At 47.3% G+C, this 25,182-nt stretch overlaps 1 protein-coding gene across 2 annotated transcripts in view; it reads left to right on the top strand.

Moving 5' to 3' along the window:
• SPOCK1 (SPARC (osteonectin), cwcv and kazal like domains proteoglycan 1) overlaps positions 1-25,182 on the top strand; it is a 569,954-nt gene that overhangs the window by 462,893 nt on the left and 81,879 nt on the right. For both annotated transcript variants that reach the window (XM_007461396.1, XM_007461395.1), the window contains one exon: positions 9,720-9,834. In XM_007461396.1, coding sequence (XP_007461458.1) covers positions 9,720-9,834 — 115 coding nt within the window. The remainder of the gene's footprint in view (positions 1-9,719; positions 9,835-25,182) is intronic.

Here is a 25,182-nt window from a genome sequence, read left to right as displayed (position 1 = left end):
GTACTGAGAGAAGGCTTCAGTGAGAGGGTGACATTTGAGCAAAGGCCTCAAGAAGATGAGGGGATGCAGGGAGGGGCCCTTAACCGTCCCTGTCTCCAGGGCCCCTATTGGTCTGGGGCTCCCTGCTGCTTCCGGGCCATGCTTGGCCAGGCTGTGTGTGGTCCCATCTCTTTTGGTGCATACCTGGCGGTCCTTCCTCCCAGGTGTCTCCCCACGAAGCCAACAGGAAGCAGGGCCTGGGAACTCCAACTCCTTCCTCATCTGCACTGTCTTCCCCAAATCCCAGATAGAGGAAAAATCCCAAAGAAATTTGAATTTTGTGTGTGTGTGTGTGTGTGTGTGTGTGTGTGTGTGTGTGTGTGTGTGTGTTTTCTAGAAATTTGAATTTTTTAAATAGCCTTAAGAGGATCCCACGCAGAGCAGACATCAGGAGAATGACTCAGAGGGGAGAAGGAGTGGAGGTGAGGCCGGGAAGCCCCAGAGGTGTGATGTCTGGGAGCAAAAAGTGTGGACCAGGGGCAGGGAGTAGTGGAGATGAGGCTGAAGGCGTGTGAGGTGGGACTGACACAGGTGACACCTGCGGGGGGCACTCGCCTCACCAGGGTCTGGTCAGGGAGGTGGGATGCAGCCCCTGGAGGGCTCCCCAAGTCAAAGGGGCTCCCCAAGTCAAAGGCTGTAGGAGTTGTCTGCCTTTAGGGAGAGGGTATCTTTTTCTCAGGCCTTTGGGGAGAGGGCATCTTTTTCTCAGGCCCCCTCAGGGTATCTTGTCCCTTTGGCGTTTCCATGCAGGACCTTCCACTGGCTTTGTTATGCGAGTTAAAGGAGCTTTATTCAGCCTTGCCCCTGAAAACAGACCTGGGACATTCTTTACACGAATCCTCATTTGCTCAAAAGGGTTTGCTAACTCATTGACAAGATGAGCCAGGTCGGGAGCAGGTGAGGAAGCTACGTAAGAGAATGACCTCCCAGGAGATGCATGACTTCTTCCAGCCTCAGTTTCCCCATCTGCAACAGGAAAGAGAGTCTTCGCAAGACCTCAGATGCTGCAATTCATGGTGCCTGTGTCGAGTCTTCTCACTGTACTGGTGCCTGTGTACATCAGTGAAGAGAATGTGTGCTTTAGGAAAACCTCAATCCATCCTTGGTCTCACCAATCCCTGTTGAAGGCCTGCTATTTGCAATCCCAGGCAGGTCCTGTAGGCGGCGGTGCAGGATCCTCTCTGCCCCGCGCCCCCCAACCCCCGCCCAGAGCTCGCCCCCTAGTGGGCAGGCGAAGGAGAAAAACTCAGCGCAGTACTGAGGGAGGGAGCAGTTCAGGGGAGGGGATAGGAGTGGTTTCTGTGAAGAATTCTAGCACCGCCGGGCAAAGCAACGTTTACTTTCCCCTAGCGATTGGTTTAATAATTAGGAAACATATGGAAGAGTTTAAAGAATGTTGGGATGAATACTGTATACCCATTGCCAAGGTTTGACAGTTATTAACATTTTGCCCCATTTCCTCTCTCTGTACACATGTGCAATTTCCCCCTGGACCATTTCGAAGTAATTTGTAGACTTCGTGACATCTCACCCCTAAGAAAATTAACAGGCATTTTCCTATACGAGCCCCTTTGTAGGTATTATTACACCCACGAGAGCAATAATTCAGCATCACCTAACATAATCCGTATTACAATCACAACATTTTCCCAGAAAGCCTTTTACAGCTTTGTATAATTATTATTCAAGAACCAATCAAGTCTCACTCATTGCTTTTGTTTCAACTGCTTAATTTCTTCTAGAACAAGGATCTACTCACTTCAGGGGTTTTTTGTTTGTTTTATTTTTTGAGCGTTTAGGCAGTCATCTTATAAAATATCCTCAATTTTGGACTTGGTTTGTAATGAATAGATTCAAGTTAAGGATTTTTGGCACTGGAACTTCAAAGGCACTGTTATTACTTGAGGCACATCAGGAGGGACATGCCAGGTGGTTCCACTGCTGGTGGCACTAAATCGGCCACTTTGTCCCTTTGTTAAGAGGTGCCTGCCAAATGTTTATTGAAAAATGTACATTTCCTCTTTTAATTAGGTATTCTATGGGGTGACACTTGGAGACTGTGTGAATGTCCTATTCCCCAGTGACTTTCACCCAGTATTTTTAGTAAACATCAAATGATTCCTTCCTGGCTCAATTATTACATTGTGTGTGGGGGGGTAGCAAAATGATAATTTTCTAATTCCAGTATTGCTTCTAAATTTATTTAGCTGGCGTTCTTCTGTAAAGAAGAGCTTTTCTTTCACATTTTTAGCAACTTGGTTTTAAAGTTTAAGGTTCTACCTCCTTTGGAACTCTTAATTCAGAAAAGGAAAGTGTGTGTGTGAGAGAGAGAATGTGAGAAGGAGTGTGTGAGCATGTATGAGAGAGAGAGACAGAGACAGAATGAGATCTAAAGGCTGAGCCCTGACACACACAAGCCTTCTTGAGAAGGCCCAGCATCAGCCCAGTTGAGCTGGTCCTTTCCACTCTCCTTCCTGCTCACTCCTCTCCAGCTTCACTGGCTTCCTGGCTATTTCTCAAGTGCAGTCAGCATCCTCCACCTCAGGGCCTTTGCACTTCCCTTTGCCTGGAACCCCCTTCTCCCGATAGCCGCATGGCTCACTCTATTCTGTTCCCTGCCAGATGTCATCTGGTCAGAAGATTTCCTGGTCACCCACATAATGTACCAGCCCCTCCCCATTACTCTCTGTCTCTTACTGTCCATGGTGTATCCTCCACAGCCCTCATCAGCACCTGCCCCATACACTTCATGAGAACAGGCCCCTTGTCCCATTGGTTCAGAGCCTAGAATGGACCCTGGCTTACCATAGGCCCATAAATATTTGTTGAATGCAAGAAGGAACATACACATGCATGCATGTTTGGTAAAGCTCTGAATGAGACCAGAGCCCCTTCCCTTGTTTCTCCTCGCTGCTGCCTCCAGATGACCGCAGAGACCCTCCAGCCCTGGGTAGATAGGACAGCTGTTCCTCGGCCCCGGGATAACGTGTGCCGTCAGCAACCGCTAGCTTGGCGCCCAGTTGTGAGCCGGGAAATTAGCTGCCCCCTGCCACCTCCACTTTCCGTGACGTGATTTTGGGGGAATAAAAACAAATCAGAATTCATCAACTGTGAACGAAATTGTCAACTGTGAACTGTCAACAGTCTGGTTTAAAAATAGACGAGAGGTTGATGAAATACAGCGGAGAAAGCAATTTAAATAAAATGTTAAAAAATAATACCCAAAGCGGGCGAGGCAACAGGAAAAGTGCGGTGCGGTGGAGAATGTGAGCAGCGGAGACCTGCGTGAGCACTGAACCAGAGAGAGGTCATTAGTTTTGCTTTACAAATCACAGAGGAGAGAGATTTACTGGCCATTCGCGGGAAAACATTCACTCATTCCAACGTGTTGGCGTGTTATGCGAAATGGAAGGGAAGATTGGTGGGAAACTCTGCTGGCACGTTTATTTTTAAGTAGGTCAACATTTGGAATATTTCTGCCAGTTTGTGAAATCTCTGGCTCTTCTTCTGTCTCCTCTGTTTCTGTGATGACTGGGGAAGGCGTTTCTGTCCCAGGAGGTCAAGGGGTCTAGAAGCTTCAGCGGTTTGTATTTATTTTCATATTTGTGTTTGTATGCGTATGGGCTCCAGTACTGTATGTAAAGTCCTGAACTTATTTCCCATTTCTTCAGCTCTCCTCCCTTCAATAGTTGTGGCTAATTATTTATTTAACTGCTTTATCATAAAATCAACATAAAGCCTCGAGTTTGTCATATTTCCTCTCTTCTGGGCATGAGTCTCAGCCTATACATTGGCCAAGTTCTTCATGTCCAGCTGCCCCGTATCCTGAGGCTGCCGTTTCATATTATCTTCTTTCTTTTTAGGAGAATTGAGCCATCTTGGCACAAGATCTGTGCTTTATGAACCTAAGACAAGGTGATCCATCCCTCAGAGACTCTCTTTTTATTTATTTATTTATTTATTTATTTATTTTTTTTTTTTTCCCTTGCGTTATGCGGGCCTCTCACTGTTGTGGCCTCTCCCCTTTGCGGAGCACAGGCTCCGGACGCGCAGGCTCAGCGGCCATGGCTCACGGGCCCAGCCGCTCCGCGGCCTGTGGGATCTTCCCGAAACGGGGCACGAACCCGCGTCTCCTGCATCGGCAGGCGGACCCTCAAGCACTGCGCCACCAGGGAAGCCCGAGACTCTCTTTTTAAAAATGGAATGTGTATTAGTTTGCTAGGGCTGCGGTAACAAAGTACCATGAGTTGGGTGGCTTAAACAGCAGAAGTTTATCGTCTCACAGTCCCAGAGGTGTAAGTCCGAAATGAAGGTGTGGGCAAGGTTGGTTCCTTCCGGGACTGCCAGGGAGAAGCTGTCTCTTGCTTCTTCCAGCTTCTGGCAGCCTCAGACATTTCTTGTGGATGGTCCTCTTCCCCCCATGACTCTTCACGTCACCTTCCCTCTGTGTGTGTCTGTCTCTGTGTCCAAATTTCCCCTTCTTATAAGCATGCCAGTCATATTGGATTTGAGGCCTCTCTGATGACTTCATTTTAACATGATTATCTCGGTCAAGACCCTGTTTCTAAATAAGCCACACTCTGAGATACTGAGGGTTAGGACTCCAACGTGAGGGATGTAATTCAACCCATAGCACAAGGTGTAAATCTTTCCCTCCCAGAGGGTGAGCAGGTGGGCGGGACAGTAGTGATTCATCTCTTTTTAGACCAGCTTCCAGTGTTGGCCAGGGCTAGAAGGGTTCTCCCCCATGGGCCACGGTGACCTTCTGGTGGTAACTCTACATTTATTGAGCTGTGACTCTTTCCGCTTGTGATGGACAAGCTCCAGGGAGAACCTCTGCCTTTGGCTCTTTGTGAACTTTGTAGATTGAATGGCTCTCCACTCCAAACCCATATACTTTGTTTGTACCTGTTTGTTCCTCTTCTATCCCGCAACCCCAATTTCTTTCCTAAAGTGAGGAGTTATGGGTGTCACTTCCCAAGAATGTCATTTTTCAGTTTGTTTTTAGAGTCCACCTCCAGGCTACAGACTCTTTAAGAGGTAGGCTCACAGGCCACCCTGTTTAACTTGGAGCGCTCTGCAGATCCTGTTCTGATGCAGGACAACAAGCCCAGGTGGGGCGGGGCAGGGTGGGGTGCCGGCTACCTGGAACCTCGGGACCTGTAGGGCACACGTGGAGGAAGCAGACACATGCTTTCTGAGCAAGTCCCAAATGCCAAGAAATCACCATCCATAATTTTGCCAGTTTTCAACTCCTGTTTTGAGAACACTGTCCGGGTGACGGTGTGGGAGTTCTGAAGGCTTGTCATTTGGTCCTGAGGTAGGGTGGGAGCTAGTGATGTCCCTGTGGTGTTGGGGGACACTTACTTATTTCTCCCTCCCCATATCTCCCTGGGAGGACCCTTTCACTCCCTTGCTCTCTGCTCCCCACTGCCCCATTCCCAGGAAAGCTGCCTGTGTCCTGTTGGGTGGGAGCCCGGCATCTCTTAGATCAGGTTCATAGTCACAGCCAGGAGCAGCATCCCTGCGTTGGCCAGGTAACGTGGGCACCTCTTTTTCTCTTGGCTCCCATTCTCTTGGCGGGTCTGTACTCAAGGGGTAGCATACCTGCCTTATGTTTCCAAAATCTCTGTGTGCACAGACCCGGGCACACTTCTGCCAGGTCCACCCAGGTCTGTGTGTTGTCTCTGCCTGTGATTGGTGGTAAGTGGACCAGGGCTTTCCTAGGCCACCGTTCCCTGCAGGTTGGGAGAGGCAGTTGGAGGTGTGAAGGTCCAAGGCACGCTGTACAGCCCGGTCTAATGGGAAGCCCTGTACTGTGAGGGTTTTGTGTCCTCTCTGGATAAAGCTGGTGCAGTGACCACCTTTTGGCTTCTATATCTGCTCTTGCCCAGCAAGGACCTGGGGAAGAGGGGATGGGGTAAGAGACTGCTAGGCAACTCCACGGGTGTGACTTGGAGAAGAGCTGTAGGAGGGAAACGTGTGTGAGATGCCTGGGCTGTAGGCCCTTAGATGCCTCTGCCCAGAGATATTCAGGGCTCGCCACCCTTCCCAGGGGCGTCCCCACACACGTGCTCTCACTCCTCCTAACCAGCTTCCTCGGGAGATGTGGTGACAATTGGTCCTTACCTGGATAGAAGCCTATAAACTGTGTTTTATGTTTGATCATAAAGTACTTGACACGTAAACATATATGTATTATTCATATGTTGCCAAAGCTACTAACAAAACAAAAGCCTCAGAATCTAACACCCAACTTACGAAATAAACCATTCCCAATTTTCACCATGCCTCTGTGGGCCCCTGTCTGACGCCGTCCCCTGCCTCCTCTCTGGAGGTGACCTCGATCTTGATGGTGTCTGTCAACGCCCCCCCACCCCGCCCCTGGCTTCTTTAAAGTAGCTTTTACCACATATGTGTTTATCTCTAAATAGCACATTTTGAGCTTTATAAAAAAATGAAATTATAGCCTTTTGAGCTTCATTTAAATGCCACATATTGTTCTGGAAGATAAAAGGCAGATCTGTGTCCTTGAAGCATGCATTTTCACCACTGCAGCTAAATATTGTTTTCTCTGGTGGCCCCTTCCTGGAGTCGGGAAGAGGCCTGGCTGCCGCCACGGACTGAGACAGCGACTGTGCAGGAGAGGGGTGCCGGGGCCAGCCACGGAAGCTGTGTTACTAGAATCACAGTGCGCAGGAGTCCCTAGGCCAGGCGAGGCCACCCAAGAGGCGGTTGTTCTGGGTACCTGGGAAGCAGATGGGCTGGATTCCGACTCCATTGATAGACTCGGGTGAGCGGGGAGGCTGAAAGGCAGAGCGTTAAATGTGGAGCTCAGAGACAGGACCAGGGAGCGCTGTGAGTCAAGGATGGTTCACGACGAGCATCTCAAGTGTTGAGCTCTGGCACCTACACTCCTTGCGCAGGCAGACTGGTGGCTCCTGGTGGCCGGAACAGAGGTTCAGAGCTGCAGAGCGAACAGGGACCCCATCCTCCTGCCTTCATCATTCAGCAGCTATTGACTGCACACCTACTGTGTGCCAGGGCTATATGTGTATCATGTCATGCCAGGGATAAGACCGCGACTGAGACTTTTCCCTGCCATTAAGTACTTTAGGGTCTAGTAGGAAGTCACCTTTTGCTAAAGTATGCTGTGGTAGCAAGCAGTCCCCAAACATCAGTGGCTTGTGACAGCAAGCATTAGCTCCTTGTTCACGTTGCATGCTTGCTGTGGGTTCGCTTCAGCTCTGTTCCGTGTCCTCTGCCGTCTGGGTCCCAGGCAGAAGGAGCGGCCCTTGTGGGACACGTGCCATTTCCATAACAGAGGGAAAAAGCAAGAGGGGAAAACCAAGCAGTGGTTTTTCAAATGTCACACAAACCTGGCTTGGATCATTCCTACTCACCATCTGCTGGCCAGAGCGAGTCATGTGGTCAAGACTGCTGTCACCACAGAGGGGACATCAGATCTCATGACACACGGCCCTGAGCAAAGTATAGATTCCTCTTCCGGGGAGGCCAGAGAATGTTTGGGGAGAGGATTACCGTCTGTCACAGAAAGAAGCAGGCAATTGCAGTCACAGTATGATAAGGCTTTAGAGCAAGTCACTGTACTAATTTTGACTTCATAAAATAAGTTGACATGTAAAAAACAAAGTGTATTTCCCCCTCTAAATTAGCTTTAGGGATTCTGTTGAGAAAATATTATGAGAATCACTAGGCTGAGCCTGAGGATTGTTCCAGAGAGCTAGCCCAGGGGAGGAGGAGGGGGCGGGGCGGGGCCAGTAGCAGTGGTCTCCCCTCTAGCCCTGGGCACGTGCACACAGGCTGTGCTAGTTAAAAAGAAGCTTCTTACAATGGGGACCCACCTGCCACCTTCCAGCGTTCTCCTTGGTGCATCTTCTGTCCATTTGGACCATCTGCGGGCACGGCCCATACCTGGGGTCTCTTCTGTGCTGCATCCCTGCACACACACATATCCGTCCCCTCCCCATCGTCACATCCACGTGGTCGCACATGTTCTGTTTCCTCACTACGTCCGTTAATCGACGTTTGCGGTCTGGGCCGTGGCTTCCTTTCATATGGCCCCCAGCATGCCTGCCACCACACTGGGCCACACCAGACACCCAGCAGTGTGCACAAAAGGGAGTTTTGCATCGAGAGGAAGCCAGCTCCCCGTTGGCTCATCTGCCGTGCTCTCTCTGCAAGGGTCGCAGGTGACTGCATGGCCGACGGTTGGAATTACACGAGTGACTCCAGCACGTGTAGGTTGAAAGCCCTCTCTCCCTATGCTCGGGGTGTAATCAGTGTGGGGACTGAATACCCCGTCATCTCACAAGGAGCCGGGATTCATGTGCACTCATGTGTTGCTTTGCAAACGCTGGCGGCCTTTTCAAAGGTACGCGTTTGTGCTTTCCGAGGGCAAGGACCATATCTCCCCTTTTCTTCCCTTTGAAAGATTCCGCATGGCACCTGACAAGAGCTGCACGCACCGCGGGTGCTCCATCCCTTCTGCCCGTCTCCCCTTCCTTTGAACCTTCAGCAGATACCAGCGTGGTTCTGGGCCCGTGGACCTTTGCAGAAGCCTGATTGCACACAGGCCTTGATCTAGAGAATTTTGCAGGTCAAAAAGGGAGGGAACTCTCAGACAACTCCGACCCAGGCCAGTAGCCCAGCCGCATAGTTAGCCACACGCGGAGTCCAGTGCAGGCCATCTGTTCTCTCGGTCCCTCCACGTGACAGACACAGTGATGGGGACGGTTAAGTGCTTGGCCCTGGAGTCGGTCAGACGGGGTTTGGAATCCTGGATTGTGCGTGTCCTGAGCTTTCACAAGTTATTTAGCCTCTGAGTCTCCATTTCTTATTCCATAATGTAGTAATAATAAAATGCTGTTAATCGTTGTGGTCTTTTGCATCTGTAAAGAACCTCCTCCTTTCCTGCTTGGGCTCCGAATCAGTTGAGACTTAAGGGTAAAGAACTGGAGACAGCGGCCAAAATATGAAAGGGTTGACAGGACGTTGTGTGGCTTTGGGGCTTCTAATTTTGAATCCTAGGATTCAGTGGACGTTTCCACCCAGTCCCAGGCTACTCAGACAACCACAGGCATCCTCTGGGGGGAAAGACTGTGTCAAGCTTGGGTTTTGGATGGTTGAGGCCAAAGCATTCACTCCTCGCTTGCTCCCGGGGGAAGGCCTGGGCCTCACACACCATCCAAACTTACTAAGTAGATTGTTGCCCTTCCTCCCCAGGAAGAGGGTGAGCGGGTGAGCAGCTGAGCGTGACTAGGAGGGCTACACTGGCAGAGCCTCCCTAGTGGGGGTAAGGGAACGAGTTGGAGCAGCCTTCAGCCTTTTGTCTTTGTGGACCCTCTGGGACTCCACAGATGTTAAGTTTCATCCTGATACTTGCATAAACAGTTATGGTTGAGTTTACCACCTACTAAACTAAGCCTCCCTGTGCAGTGTTTTTAGATGTTATCCTGTGCATTTGGGCAAACACAGAAGGCCATTTCTTAGTTAGCATCCTGTAATTCAGACCTTTAACAGAGATGAACGCCTCTTCTCTCTGTCTTTGCTCCTGTTAGCCTAACTGTGGTTAGAAGGGCACTGGCAGGCTCCTAAGGAAGCTGGGGAGGGGTCTACATGACAGTATTCTTAAGGCTTGTTCTGTCTGTCTTTTGCAGTGCAAGTTGGAGTTCCATGCTTGTTCTACTGGCAAAAGTCTCACCACCCTCTGCGACGGGCCCTGTCCATGTCTCCCGGAGCCCAAGCCACCAAAACACAAGGCAGAGAAGAACGGTGAGTGGGCATCGCAGGACACCCCCTTAAGGGGGGCTGTGTGGTCAGGGTGGCCTGACATGGCCAAGGTCCTCCCTCCCCAGACGCCAGGAACCTGGCCCTTAGCAGAGGCATTCTAGCTCGGGCTGGGGAGACCGTTACGCTCGGCAAGTACCCTAGTCATTTAGGGACGCCAAACTGAACTGCCTTCAGCTGCCATTAAATAGAAAAAGAAGAGCTGAGAGTCTTTGAAAGTAATTCTGTTGGACCAAGATATGCACTAGGTTCTTCCAGAGGTCAAATTGGCTATGGTGTAGGAAGGGAAGGGTTTCAGCGTTAAGACCAGGCCTGCCCTGGGGTGCGCCTTGGACTTCCTTGAACTCTAATCTCTAAATCCTTTGAAAGGCCAGATTTCAAAACATAGACTGCAGAGATGTCACGATGATGGACAGTATCCCCGTGCAAAAGCAGTTCTCTACTAATATGTTCTGCCTCTGCCTGGCATGCGGCACAGAGCCAGGGGGTGGATGGAAGAATAATAACTCCCCAGGCGCTGCGGTTTCTCTTCCATGGCCGACAAGGGGCGGCAAAGGTCGGGCTTATCTGGATGTTTTCGTGATGGAGAAAGTAATGTTGGCCCACTGGTCTCAGCCCCTTACAAGCCTTCCGTAATGAGACCCAAGATAAAAGTTTGCGTTGGCCTTCTGTGGAGCTGGGCTTTCTCAGCTGTAGGGGGCTGTCCCACGGAAAATGTTGGACATCTGTGTGTGAGTGTGTGTGCGTGTGTGCACACGCGTGTCTTCTAAAGCCTGCAGGTATTTGTGATGGAGGAGAATGAATAGGGTGTAAGTGTTTATCCACTTACCTCTTCCTAAGCTGTTTTGTCTTTTCCAAGGCACACAGATGGAGATGTTCAAGTGTAAATTTGTTCATGGTGGTTGCTGGAATGTTGTGTTAGAAGGCTCTTTGGGAGGTTTAACCCAGGATGTGGAAGGACATTGTAAACTGTAAAGCACTGGGGTCACAAATAAGCTCCATAGATTACTCTTGGTTACCAAAAAGCTGATCTCATTGCATTTTGGACTGATCATCTATAAAACTCTAGTAAGAAATGTTAACTAGGGACTTCCCTGGTGGCGCAGTGGTTAGGAATCTGCCTGCCAGTGCAGGGGACATAGGTTTGAGCCCTGGTCCAGGAAGATCCCACGTGCTGCATTGCAACTAAGCCCGTGTGCCACAACTACTGAGCCTGCACTCCTATAGAGCCCACGAGCCGCAACTACTGAAGCCTGTGCATCTAGAGCCCGTGCTCTGCAACAAGAGAAGCCACTGCAATGAGAAGCCCACGCACCGCAACGAAGTATAGCCCCTGCTTGCCACAACTAGAGAAAGCCCGTGCATAGCAACAAAGACCCAACACAGCCAAAATAATTAATTAATTAATTAATTTCAAAAAAAAAAAAGGAAATGTTAACTAATCTACACAAGTCTCCTTGTACTTCGGTCAGAAAACCTAAAGCCGTGCCATGGTAAGCAACTACAAAGCCCACGAAATTAACTTCTGTCTGGAGATTTCTTTTTTTTTTGTGGTACGCGGGCCTCTCACTGTTGCGGCCTCTCCCGTTGCGGAGCACAGGCTCCGGACGCGCAGGCTCAGCGGCCATGGCTCACGGGCCCAGCCGCTCCGCGGCATGTGGGATCTTCCCGGACCGGGGCACGAACCCGTGTCCCCTGCATCGGCAGGCGGACTCTCAACCACTGCGCCACCAGGGAAGCCCTGAAGATTTCTTAAGAATCTTCTTAGGAACTCTCAATAGCCTCTCTTATTCCAAGTATATTCTTTACTGCTTTCATTTAGTCTTCTATTCTGAGACAAGGAAACCAATCCAAGAAGGCCATTTCTACCATTTTGCCTGTAGTTTTCTGGGAGGGCTTCATGGTTCTTTAAACAAAGTACAACCCTTTTTTCTTCATGGGGGGTTTGTCACATCTGATTAAATGAGATTCAGTCTCAAATATGACTCTCCAGGTATGGCCTTGGCTGTACCATCTATTTGTTCAGTTGCTTACTGGTGAAAACTAGAACAAATTCTTATCGAGTCTGTGCAAGAGTAACTACATTGGCACTGAAAGTAAAAAGACTCAGAAAGAAAGTGTTGTCCCAGAATTCTGAGAGGTTAGTGAGAACAAGATTACCACTTGAAAGGGTTTCGTTTCCAAATGTTTGTAAAAGCACAGACCACTAAGTTAATAGTGAGAGACAGGTCAGGAAGAAAGCAAATGGACTTCATTATATGCCTATCAGAAATGAGAACAATAAAAAATAAGACCAGCAATAGTCTCAAACCAGTGATCAAAATTATGTTTCCTTCATTAGTTCCTGCAGTCCACTGGATCTTGGGTCAACTGTCTGCTTTTTTTGTTGTTGTTGTTCCACTGGTTCTTGGGTCAACTGTCTGCTTTTATGAAGTCATCAGAGTCCTGGAACTCCACACTCTGTCTCTAGTATCATCTGGCAATCATCTAAGAAATATCACCTTGGAAGCCTGTAACAAGGCATCTGTTATTTGAAATACCCATCAAACTTGGTACATTTCTTTCCATGAGGCTCTGAGATTATCCTTTTTGGTTAAAGACCCAATTTCTGCTGTGACGTAAAGCAAATATTTTACATAAGCATGAGGGGAAGCAGGAACTACCTGTTGGTGATAAGACTGAACGTAGTTAATTTATTACATATCCAGCAGTATCCTAATGAAGGAGAGTATAATCCTCTGTCAGGATAGGATGCTTCACTATTTAATACGGATTCGATCAGTGTTTCCCTGGAGGATAAGGGCATATTACGGGCAGTGAGGGCACTGATAGATCCCCAGGGTCATTATGTGAAATGAAACTTTTAAATGAGGAACATTTCACCCAGACAGAATCAGTCAAGGGAAGGCTGACTTTCTCCCTTAATTTGACGATTCTTTCCGCGCAGCTCTCGCGATAGTTTGCGCCAGGCAGTGAGCGCCGCACTGAGGTCGTGGCAGTTGGGGTGAGGAGGGGGTGGATGCACAAGAGGGATTGGAGGTGAAGTAAAGGGCAGCTTTCATTTGGCCACTTGGCTGTTGGGTGAAAGGCGGAGGAGGCGTGCCCACCAGTCCACACCCGCTTACCTGGCAGCCGCCCCTCTCTGAAGCTGCGGTGGGAGTGGCGTCTACGGGCAGACTCCGTCCAGGAGACACACCGTGGCTCTGAGCGGCATCCAGAGCAGTGTTGTGTCTGTGCCTATTACAGAAATGACATTTGACAGTCTCACAAATGCAGGTGTGTCAAAAATGTGACATTACTGTTGTTGATGATGATATTTTACCTTCAACCTTACCTCTATTTTGAGCCGTGGTTCCTTCTGGTAATACAAACATGAGTGAAGTCATTTCCAGGTAAATTCTGTCAATTTGGGATTATATCTAAATTCTAGGAAGTAGGGGTGGGATGCGCTACCATATTGGTGTCAGGTGGCTCCTGGTGTGTCTCTTTCTTTGGAATCTACCTCTATGGGGTTTTGCAGTTTTTAATTAGTTGTCTTAGCAATGTTTCATCCTGAGTGCAGCCAAGGAGAGATGTTTAAGATCCTGTCCGTGACCTCTGCTCACTCATACCGAGTCCTCTTTCTTCTAAGCCTACTCTTCTGAGTTTACTCATCCTCTCACTGCCCCTCCGTGGCCCCCTTCAGGGCCACACATAACTTCTGTGACCTTCTGGTGTCAAGAAAGACTGCAGTGAGCTTGCTCTCTCAAGCCGTCTCTCCTTGGATCTGCCGAGCAGCCATTTCTCTTGCACGCAGAGGACATCTTTGTGAGACTTACCTCAAAATGGGCTTCATATTGGTAGAAAGACACAGGTCCTCTTTGCTGCGGGACCTCCAGCTGTCTGGGGTTTCAGGAGTCCCTCTTCCTGCCCAGGCCCCAGCCCTGAGTTTGGAGACCGGAAAGCTGTGGTGAGCAGAACGTTTCCTAGGGACTCAGCGGCCTCTGCCTGTTCACCTTCCTTTTGTAGCCCCAACTGTGATCAGTACTGGATGTGAGTGTCCAAAGTGTGTGAGGCCAGGGTCTAACTAGCTCTCTTTCTGATCTCACGCTGCTTCTTCCAGCCTTTGGCCGTTTGAGTTACAGCAAACCCGGTTCTTGGAAATCAAAAGTCTCTTGTCTCAGCTTTGGTTTTGAGATCATTTTTAGGAAGTCCGAGACAAATGGTTGATTTTTTTGTGTGTTCTCTTTGTTTTTTTCTGGCATCTCTCCTTTGTTGTGGCCCCTGGGGAGATGGTGGAGGATGGAGTCATCCTTTAATACCTCTGAATATTTCCTCTCACACCTCTCAGTTACTCATGACCTTGGACGAGTTACTGAATTGCTTTCTCTCTCATCTCTGTGATACCAGACCATCCTCAAGACTATAGCCTAATGATTGTCCAAAGGAAGGGGAAAATTAAAAAGCAGGAGATTGAGTCTGGGGGAGAATGGATACATGTATATGTATGGCTGAGTCACTTTGCTTTGCACCTGAAACTATTACATTGTTAATTGGCTATACTCCAATATAAAATAAAAAGTTAAAAAAAAAAAAAAGAGGGAGATTGAAGTCTACACATTAAGCCTGGGTTTCTGTACCTTTTCTAAGAGTCTCCTAGGAAAGTTCCCTCCCCAGTTCCTCTTGGTATTTTCCGGTACCCGAGAGCCAGCCCAGTTAGGAGGTCACCTCTCACATCTAATGTTAACCCTTTGGTTCTGGGCTTTGCTGCTGCTTTTTCTTCAGTCCTCAGTAAAGAATATGAGGAATGTCTGAAGCACTTGTTTCTTGATTTCTTTGCAGTGGTTGAAATTTTAGGGATAAAATAGAGGACTGTTAGGGTCTTGAAGATACATTTTTAAACTAGCCCGCCCCATACCTGCTGCTCTCCCCACCCTGACTCCCCTCCCCTCCGCTCGTTCACAGAGACAGACCTCTCCCCTTGGCCTGGGCTCAGCAGCCTTGTTCCCTCTGAAGGAGGGACTCGGAGCTCCCTCACGGCTGAGGTGAAAACTCTGTAGCTGTGGGATATCAGGTCAGGAAAGCTCTCCCCTGTCTTCCTCCATACCACCATGCACGAGGAGACCCTTGTGCTCCTCGAAGGCGCCTCAGGTTTCCCCACGGGGACCAGGGGAAGGCCGAGTGGGTCGGGCCTCCGACCTCCCCTAGAGTGGTTCCATCTTCATGCTTTACCACCTCAGATCACATCTGTAGGAAAGGAGTTTGGCACCAGGGAGCCATTGTTCAGTTCCCATTTACCCCCAAGAGAAAACTGGAGGTCTGTGGAGAGAAGGCATCTCTCCTCAGGTCAGACAGTGGGCAGGTGTGGGGCAGGGTCAGAACCTGGGTCTCTCGACGCCTGGGCTAGTGCCCTTGTCCTCCGTGTGTACTCCCTTAGGTCACAGCCAGCCAGGTCCTCCGCCTAAAGATGGTCGAGGGTCTGTAGCTGAGTTGGGTGGGAGTTAGATTTATTTCTCCGGGGTCTGACGTCGCTTGCCTGGATCCTGAAGTGTGAACCATCAGGCAGAGAGTGTCCCTGTGTTCCCACAAGCAGCAGTGTTTGGAAGGCATCCTGCACAGTCTCTCCCGCCCCCTCCTCCTCCGCCTTCGCAGGAGAGAGTAGAGAGAACAGAACTGTCTCCAAGGCCAGCTCCTTCTTCGCTTCTGTTGTCACAGGTTAGCTTTTGGGGCCAGCCGGCCTCAGGTGTTCTGGAGACGGCCAGCCGGCTGGCCGTGGAGCTGTAACCCCTTCCTGGCCTGACTGTGCTGGGAGGTGGGGAAGGAAGTTCCACAGATCCTTCCCGCAGGGCATGCTAAAGAGGAAATAACGACTTCCCTCCAGCAGAGCTCTTGGGAACAGTAGAAAAAATAGTCTACAGTGATTTTCTTTTCTCCAATGGTGATTTCAACCTGAGGGCTAGATTCTGGGGGAAAAAGTCCTGGGCTGACAGACGGTTGTCTAATTCCATTACTTATCACAAGTCGAGCTGGGGAAATGTGTTTAAACGGGAACAGGAGGTGGTGCCAAAGAGACGGGATGAAAAGTTCTTCCTCGCTGTGATGTCTCAATGGAAAAATCCTAAAAGGGTCCTGCTGCAGAGGCTCCCAGCAAAATGAAGGTTTATCTTTGCAACCACAGAAAGAACATTTTTCTTTAATGCTGGTTGTGTAACAGGGTGAAGGCCTGGGGCTTGCAAACTTGCAATTTAAAAGCGGTTTATATTAACCTTTTCCATACCCATTCAACTTCGCTCACTGATTATTCAGTACTACATTATGGTCAAAAATTAAACATGTCAAGGAACATTTCAGTTTTAGGGCCTGGTTAATAGAAATGTCGTGAGCTTTAAAGAAAAAAACAATTGGGGGTTAAATTAGCAACTGCATCCAAGAAGAAAAACGTGTTTGTCAGGGCTCTGGAGGTAAATGCCGACTTTGGCTTTGAACTCAGATTCTTCTGTGAGTTCAGCCCTGGGAAAGTAGACCACAGGTTCTCCTGGCCATTCTGAAGCTTCCTTGGTAGCAACTGATTGGAGAAAGCTAAAGGTGAAAAGAGAGAGGAGGGTAAACCGAGGGAGAGGGTGGCCAGGGTCATAGCTGGAGTCCAGAGAAGGAGATAGAGGTTGGTGTTAGAAATTAATGGCTTTGATAATTCACTCAGATAGCAGTCTTCTCCTGCCCTTATTTTTTATTTATAAATTAGTACCCATTCTTATATAAAATCCAAGTATTATGGGAAAAGTGTCTCATATTCCCAGTTCTATTAGCTTTCTGTTGCACATGCTTCCATTTAGTTTTTGTAAACATATACTAATATACTTTTAAAACTGTACCCATCCAAAATCAGGATCACATTCTACATGATATTTTGCACCCTGCCTTTTCTGTGTGTCGTACGTACGTTTTCATGGAGGGTCACATCTATCTGTCTGTCTGTCTCTCTCCTCCTGCCCAAGCCCCCTGCCCCCACCTTGCTCTCTTTCTAGCCAACCTGCCAGCTCTGCTCCCTTGTACTCCAGACTTAAATATGTAATGACTGCTCCACATTTCTGTTTGGACGCCCATAGGCATGTCAAACTTAGCATGCCCAAAATGAAACTCCGGATCTCCCCCCACATCTGTTCCTGCTTCCTGTAGTATTTGCCATCTTAATTAATGGCAGCTTCATATTTCAATCTGCTGAAGTAAAAAAACAAAAAAAAACAAAAAAAAACAAAAAAAAAAAAAACACCTTCTTCCGCTCATGTGCCACATTATAATCATCATTTGAGTCTACTTTCAAATAGATTTTCAAATATGAAAACTTCTTACCACCTCCACCACCCTAGTGGTCCAAGACATCCTCTTCTTTTGTTTCAATAGCTTCCTAATTAATTTCCTGGCCCCTACATTCTCTTTTGAACATAGGAGTTAAACATTCTGTAAACTTTATGTCGGATTGTATAATTCCCTGTTCAGGACACGCCACTGACTTCCCATCTTGTTAAGAGGAAAAGAGAAAATCCTTTCAGTGACCTGCAAGGCCAAGCATGATCAAGTCCCTGATCAGGTCCCAGTGGGTTTCTCAAATGTGCCATCATATCCTGCCTCAGCCTGGACTGTCTTTCCAGACATCTACACGGCTCCGTCCATCAGCCACCCTTCAATCTCTGCACAAACATGGCCTTCTCAGGAAACCCTCCCCAGCACTTCCTATCTCTCTTTCCTCCTTTATTTTTCTCCATACCATTTATCACCTTCCAATATATTAGATAATTTGTTTACCTATTCTGTTTATTGTCTGACTTGCCCAACTAGAATGGAAGTTATATGAGGGCTTTCTGTCTGGATTTCCAGCAGTTATTGGTCAAATGTTGAATGATTCTACCTCATTATCTTTAAAGCATTGTCCATTATATAGATTTACCATAGATTATAATGTTTAAAATGGCCAAAAAGAAAAAGATTTACTGTGACAAGAGGTCATCTGTAGAAGGTGCTTAATACGTGTATTAAGCCCTTGGTGTATATGTTTAATTCTTCTAACAACCAAAAAATGTCATCTGTAGTACTGGTGAGAAAATTTGAGATTTGGAGCTTTTCAGCACCTTGCCTAAGGCCACCCAGCTAATAAATGAAAGAGCAGGGATTTGAAGTCTTTCCTAGAACGTGTGCTCTTATCCTCACGTTATACTGTGTTTTTAACCTAAATTGAATATCCACCGAAAGGGCAGACTTCCTTTGGAAAAAGAAAATAAAAACACACACACACACACATACATTCACACATTTTAAACTAAATTTCCCTGTGCTTTCAGTGCTCAGAGAATGCACTCCGTCACTGATATCATAGCCCTCTCTGATGGGATCTTTCCAAGGTGTCCTCACTCATTTTCTCCTCTTTCTTTCTGTAACGCACCTTGCTCTCTGAGGTTTATCAGAACCCTGGCATGAGCTCATTCCTCACCACTGCGTAGTACGCTTTCCTGATAGCCACAAGTTTCCAACCTAGCTTCTTAAAGATAAAAATTCATTTGTAATCTGGCCTGAAGTCGACTGTTCTTTCATTGCCCTGCTGTCTATTGCTGTGAGAAGAAAAGACAGCATCACAATACAAAATAAATTGAAATTATAATCGAAAGAGAGCAAGTGGCTGCCCCGTCACCAAGCCAGCTGCTTAGTAAAATCTTGGTAGGTCTCGTCCTTCCTAGGGCCAAGGGTTGTAGTGGGCACCTGGGCCTTGGCAAAGGAAGGGGCAGCACCTTCCTAACAGGTGCAGTGAGAAGTAAATGAGCTCAATTTCAACTGTAGATGTAGAGTTCAAAAAATACAGCTGTGTCATCATCATCATCATCTTGATAATGGTTCTCTGTTTAAAAACTCAAATGGCACTTAGACATAAAGGATGCAGGATGTCACTTTGATTATTGAACTTGAGGAATATATAATGACACCAGATAAAGCTCAGAATAAGCAGTTGTTTGAATATATGGTAATAGATATTCAGATCGCTCGGGAGCACAGCCACAGCGAAAACAACGAGCCCAGCCCTCTTCAGCCTGTGGAGACCAAAAGAGAAGAGAGAACTGAGAGACGCTTCCAAATCACGGTGGTGTCACGATGGCGAGACCTTGTGCTCCACTTCTAGTCCCGGGGCCCCTCTGTCCTGCTTGAAAAGAAGGAGCTTTGCAGGGAGAGACACTAGATCTCCTTATACAGCGGAGGTTCTGCTTGTGTTTCTCATTATTTCAAGACCTAGAGTGAGCTAACAGAAGAAATAGTTTCAGCACAATTTAGGGGCAGTTCCGAGAGGTGGAGGAGGCACCATGACGTTGGGGCCTAGGCGATGATGAGGATGGTCATGGGTCCATAGAATGTAAAAATTGCTGCTTTCAGATTTCCCAGTGATGCAATAGCAGGTCGTTTGGGGGGCAAGTCCTTCATATTTGACTGAACTTCACCATGTAGAAGGCTCTGTGTAAGGAACCAGTGCAGCTGTCCTGTTACGCGTCCGCCTGGGGAATCTCAAGAAGGCATTTGCATGGGCCTTTTTCCTCCCATCTCATCCTATGAAGTATCCATTTATTTTGGCATCCTTGGCCTGGTTATGCTTTGTCCAAGCTTGAATCTTCTAAATGGCCCTTTCCATTATGTCATGTGTTGGAGGTGGGGTGTGGCTAACACCCCAGTGAGTCCTCTGTGTTCTACCCTAGCAAGGGATGTTGAGTGTAGCTTCAGCTTCTAAAATCACCTAGGCAAGGAGCACTCATGCTATGAAACCAGATTTAGAAGATGAATGTCAAAGAGCAGAAAATTAGTGCTGACAGGGGTTTTGATCAGAATTGTGATCACGTACCAATGCACAAGGCCAAGTAATACTCCAAAAAAAAAAAAAAAAAAAATTTTCAAAACATTACTTGAAACCAAGTTTTTTTTTTTTTTTTTTAAGAAAATAGGCCCTTTGGGCTTCCCTGGTGGCGCAGTGGTTGAGAGTCCGCCTGCCTATGCAGGGGACACGGGTTCGTGCCCCGGTCCGGGAAGATCCCACATGCCGCGGAGCGGCTGGGCCTGTGAGCCATGGCCACTGAGCCTGTGCGTCTGGAGCCTGTGCTCCGCAACGGGAGAAAAAAAAAAATATAGCCCCTTTTATGGGGGTTGCTAGTCCTATGGAACTGCTACCCTGAGGGGTATTACTGAGGCTGAAGAGGTCTAGATCCCTGTCCCTACATCCCTCCAGATCTTAGAACTTAGGAGACGCTGTCCCGAACTAGGCTAATCCTGTGGGGTGTTCAGAGCTTCACATCAGTAGCTTGGAGAGAGTAGAATCGTACGCCCTTATTCCTTTAGCCTGATCTGCATCTGGATCCCAGTCTGTGACTCAGTTCCTTCAGGACTTCCCCAGGCTTCAAGCTCTGGCATCTGCACTTCTCCCAGAAGCCCTCCCCCACTTCTTTTCCCCAGGTGTTGAAGGGTGGCTGCTGTGGGGTCCGTTCCCTACCGGGCTCCTGTCTGTGATTCTGCACCTGCCAGTCTGTCCTCTTCACCTGGATCTTCTGTCCCAGCTTTCCCTTCAGCTTCCTGCTGTGAGCACTGTGCCCAGCACATGCATGGGCCAGTGGATGGCACAGGTTGGGCCATCTTCAATCATTTGTAGAACAAATTAACTGAGGAAATGTATAGGCTCTTAAGGTTTTCAAAGGACTTTGATGTACTTGAGCTTGTGGATGTTGCAGCCCTTGAAGCGGCTGGGGATGGTAGGTGAATTAGGTCCCTGGGTTGAAGAGGCTGGCTCAGTGATTCTGAGACACTCGTCTCTGGCCTTCTTTGCATCAGACATTCTGGGGCATGAGCTCAGGCTGGAACGTAAGTGCTGTGTGTGTTTTCGGCTCCTCTGGTTTGGGACAGATGGCGTCATCTAGCCTGAGCTCACCCAGTCCTTGAATCTGCCTGTATCCTGCCTCCCCAGCTTAGGAGGAGGGCTCAGGTTGCCTCGGGAAGCAAATGTTTTTTGCCTTGATGACAGAAGCATAGCATCCTTTGGGATAGAACATTCTGTTCAATTCATGAACGGGTTCTCCTGAGAACATTCCTAGGCAAAGGAGGAAGTATCTGGAGATAGCAAGAATTTGTTCTCATTTGGGTTGAGAGCTTCTGGTGCAAGAACTGTGCATACTTCTGTTGTGAGATAGCTGGATTAAATACTGATTACCTCTGCGCCCAATAGGAAACTTACCTATTCAGGAAAAATGCAGTGAACTAGAACAACACTGATCTGTGACTTCATGTACCTTGCTTCTGAAGGCCTCTAAGCCCTAATTAAAATTAAAATGTAGGGCTTCCCTGGTGGCGCAGTGGTTGGGAGTCTGCCTGCCGATGCAGGGGACACGGGTTTGTGCCCTGGTCCGGGAAGATCCACGTGCCACAGAGCGGCTGGGCCCGTGAACCATGGCCACTGAGCCTGCGCGTCCAGAGCCTGTGCTCCGCAACGGGAGAGAGGCTCTGTGCTCACAACGGTGAGAGGCCTGCGTACCGCAAAAAAAATTAAAATGTAAAGGTTAAGGCAACACTCTGACAGCTGTTTTGTTTTGGCTTGTTTTTTTCCTGAAACTGAGGGCAGTGACTGAGTCTGGAGGTAGCGGTGAGCAACGTGTCTTCATCCACCCAGCATCCGTCTGTCTGTTCATCTGTCCGTCCATCATCCATCCATCCAGCATTTATTAAATACCTATTCTGTGCCCAGGTCCTCTGCTGTCCCTCCTGTAAGCAGATGAGAAGAAATCAACACCAAACATATCAATAATTTGTTATTTCAGTATCTGCACAGGGAGCTCACTTCTGTCCCAAGGTAACAATTGGTCTATAGGGCTGAGCTGTTTTCCATCCCATTTTACAAGTCTGGGACTCCAAAAGGCTTTTTTAAAAGTTATTTTCCGAGAGCTTTGTTAGAATTTAGACCTGCTGTTGCAGTCCCAGTGGTCAGAAGAGCTGGACTTCACCTCACATGGTTGAGACAAGGAAACTAATCTAACTTAAATATCATCTATCCACTAGAGTGTCATAACCTTGAAAGCAAGGATTATGTCTAATTTATTTGTCTTTATATCCCTAGCATAGGGTCTGTGACATGAGTGGACACAACTAAGTATAAATATAAATGTGTACCATATCTGTTACCTATTTAATTAGAGCAATATTTAAATAAATAAATATCCAGGTTCAGTTTGGTGCCTTTCTCCCTCCTGTGTGCTGTGAGTTATTATTCTTTCTATGTACCGTGGAGGCACATCTCCTCCTCAGTTTACTCTCAAACTTCTGATTTGGGTCTAAAATGTCTGCATTGTTTTGCCCAGTCTTTTCTGTGATAACCATCCTGAATACTTGGCTCTTTGGGGTCCTGTGCACATGGTTTGTTGCCTCCTTGTTCATGAGCAGCAGTTAAGGGAGAGATCCCGGTCAAGGTCACTAGCATACCTGTTGCCCACAGAAGGGTGCTGCTCCCCATCTGACCTGCCATGGGGCTTTGTGTGCATCTTCAAGTTCTGATGCAAACACATTTATAAGTCCCCTTATTTGCCCTCCAGGTTACACATGATGGAACTTGCCAGGAGGCTAGTGTTGTAAACTAGCAGACGCAGGGGCTGGGGGATTAGACAGCTGTGTGATTGAAGTCCAGCCCCAAAGCTCCCTGGCTGTGTGGCTTTGGGAAAGCTACTGCTCTGAGTGTCAGTTTCCACATCTGTAAAAACAAAGAGAATAAAGCCTATCTTGAGAGATCATTATAAGAATGAAATAAACTCAATGAGATAATTATGAAAGCTGCTGGTTCTGAAGGATGCTCAGTGAATATAGGTCACACACACACACACACTCACACACACACACACACACACACACACACACACACACACACACGAGTTACCTGGTCTGCTGTTTGTGCAGTTTGGTAACACACTGCCTTCTGAAACACCTTTGCATTCTAGAATCAGTCTTGCCAACACTAGCAGGCACTGTCAGTTGTCGATCCCGTACCCATTCAATTCTGGTTTTCTTTAAGGAAAACCAGACTTCTTAGTTTCTCAGTCTCTCTTCCAGCTGGCGGCGTGGCCTGGGGAATCAGCCCTGGTCTATGGAATGCAAGTAAAGTCTTCTGGAGATTTCTGAGAAGGCTCCTGCTTTCATGAAAATCAGAGGTTTTAGTGGAGCTGTGGCAACCATTTTGTGACTACAAGGCGACAAACCCAAGAATTCCCATTAAGGATGAGTGGGCGGGAGCTTAGAAAGTGGGCAGTTGTGACTCTGATTCCCTGCTGAATCAGAGTCACAACTGCCTCTCTCCTAACTTATGTCACAAGGTGAACCTCCAAGGGCTTATGCCACTGTTCATCAAGCTTTCTGTTACTTGCGGCTAAATACATTTTCGAACTGATACAGAACACCTTCCTTTTAAAGAGCATTTGCCTAGAGACGGGCCATGCTTGTGTGACGCCAGGAGCCCCCAAGGAGTCAGGGCCAATGGTATTCTGGTATCTAGGGCAGTGGAGACCCGAGGTGGTCTCAGGAGCATCACTCAGTGTCAGGAGAGCATTTAGTTCCCAGAACTAGGCACCAGTCCAACTAGGACTTGGATTGGTCTGGAGTGGGAGCATCTGATCTGTGAGTAAAGTACGTTTGTGTATCAGTGGTTCTGCAACCTCTTGCAAAGACTTCTGATAAGGGAGTGGAAAGGATATTTCTTGTTACAAATGAGTGAGGCATGTTGGACTAGAACACACGGTACGTGAAGGTGAGCGGAAGGAACTGCCCAACTGGAAAAGACAGGTATGTGGTAAAAGGCAGTAGACACATGCAAATTTTTAAGTAGCATTTTTTTAAAAAATAGAAGTTTTACATGTTTGTTACAGAACATTTAAAAAATTTTTTAAAATACAGGAAGAAAGTTTTAAAATTACCCATAGTCTCCCAGTCTGAGTATAATCACACACTACTTTAAAATCATTATTATTAGCTTAATACTACTTAATAATATTCCCATATCATCAATTATCCTTTTAAAACATGATTTTTAATGGTTGCCTGGTGTCTGATTTTATAAATGCACTATAATTTTTATAGCTAGTCCTCTGTCGAGCACTTAGCTTCTCGCTAATTTTTCGTTATTATAAACACTGCTTCTTAGGGCTTCCCTGGTGGCGCAGTGCTTGAGAGTCCGCCTGCCGATGCAGGAGACGCGGGTTCGTGCCCCGTTTCGGGAAGATCCCACATGCCGCGGAGCGGCTGGGCCCGTGAGCCATGGCCACTGAGCCTGCGCGTCCGGAGCCTGTGCTCCGCAAATGGGAGAGGCCACGACAGTGAGAGGCCCGCATAACGCAAGAAAAAAAAAAAAAAACAAAACACTGCTTCTTTGAACATCATTGGATATTAATTTTGCACGTCTTAATTATTTTCATAGGAAACAGTCCTAGCAGTAGAATTTCTGGGTAAAAGGGTATGCATATTGTATGTCTTTTGTTACATACTGGCAGAATTTCTTCCGGAAAATGTATATCATAAGCAATGTACGAGAATGCCTATCAGAAGACACTTATCAACTCTGGATGCTATAATTTTTAAAGAATTTTTCTATTGTGTGAGTTTTTTAAAAGGTACTTTTATTAGTTAGGATTTGGCTCAGCAGTACATAATCAACACTCTGGTGCTCAAATAACAGTGGTTTAAGCAAAAGAGTGTTTATTTCGTTTTCATATAAGTCAAATGGTAAGAAGTCCAGGGCTGGTATGGAACATTCCGCTAAGGTCAGGAACAAGACAAGGTTGCCCACTCTCACCACTCTTATTCAACATAGTTTTGGAAGTTTTAGCCACAGCAATCAGAGAAGAAAAGGAAATAAAAGGAATCCAAATCGGAAAAGAAGAAGTAAAGCTGTCACTGTTTGCAGATGACATGATACTATACATAGAGAATCCTAAAGATGCTACCAGAAAACTACTAGAGCTAATCAATGAATTTGGTAAAGTAGCAGGATACAAAATTAATGCACAGAAATCTCTGGCATTCCTATATACTAATGATGAAAAATCTGAAAGTGAAATCAAGAAAACACTCCCATTTACCATTGCAACAAAAAGAATAAAATATCTAGGAATAAACCTACCTAAGGAGACAAAAGACCTGTATGCAGAAAATTATAAGACACTGATGAAAGAAATTAAAGATGATACAAACAGATGGAGAGATATACCATGTTCTTGGATTGGAAGAATCAACATTGTGAAAATGACTCTACTTCCCAAAGCAATCTATAGATTCAATGCAATCCCTATCAAACTACCACTGGCA

Source organism: Lipotes vexillifer, unplaced genomic scaffold (assembly GCF_000442215.2).
Source record: "Lipotes vexillifer unplaced genomic scaffold, Lipotes_vexillifer_v1.1 scaffold217, whole genome shotgun sequence".
Lineage (NCBI taxonomy): Eukaryota > Metazoa > Chordata > Mammalia > Artiodactyla > Lipotidae > Lipotes > Lipotes vexillifer.
The sequence above is the reverse complement of the archived record's forward strand: the minus strand, read 5'-3'. Positions and strand labels throughout refer to the sequence as shown.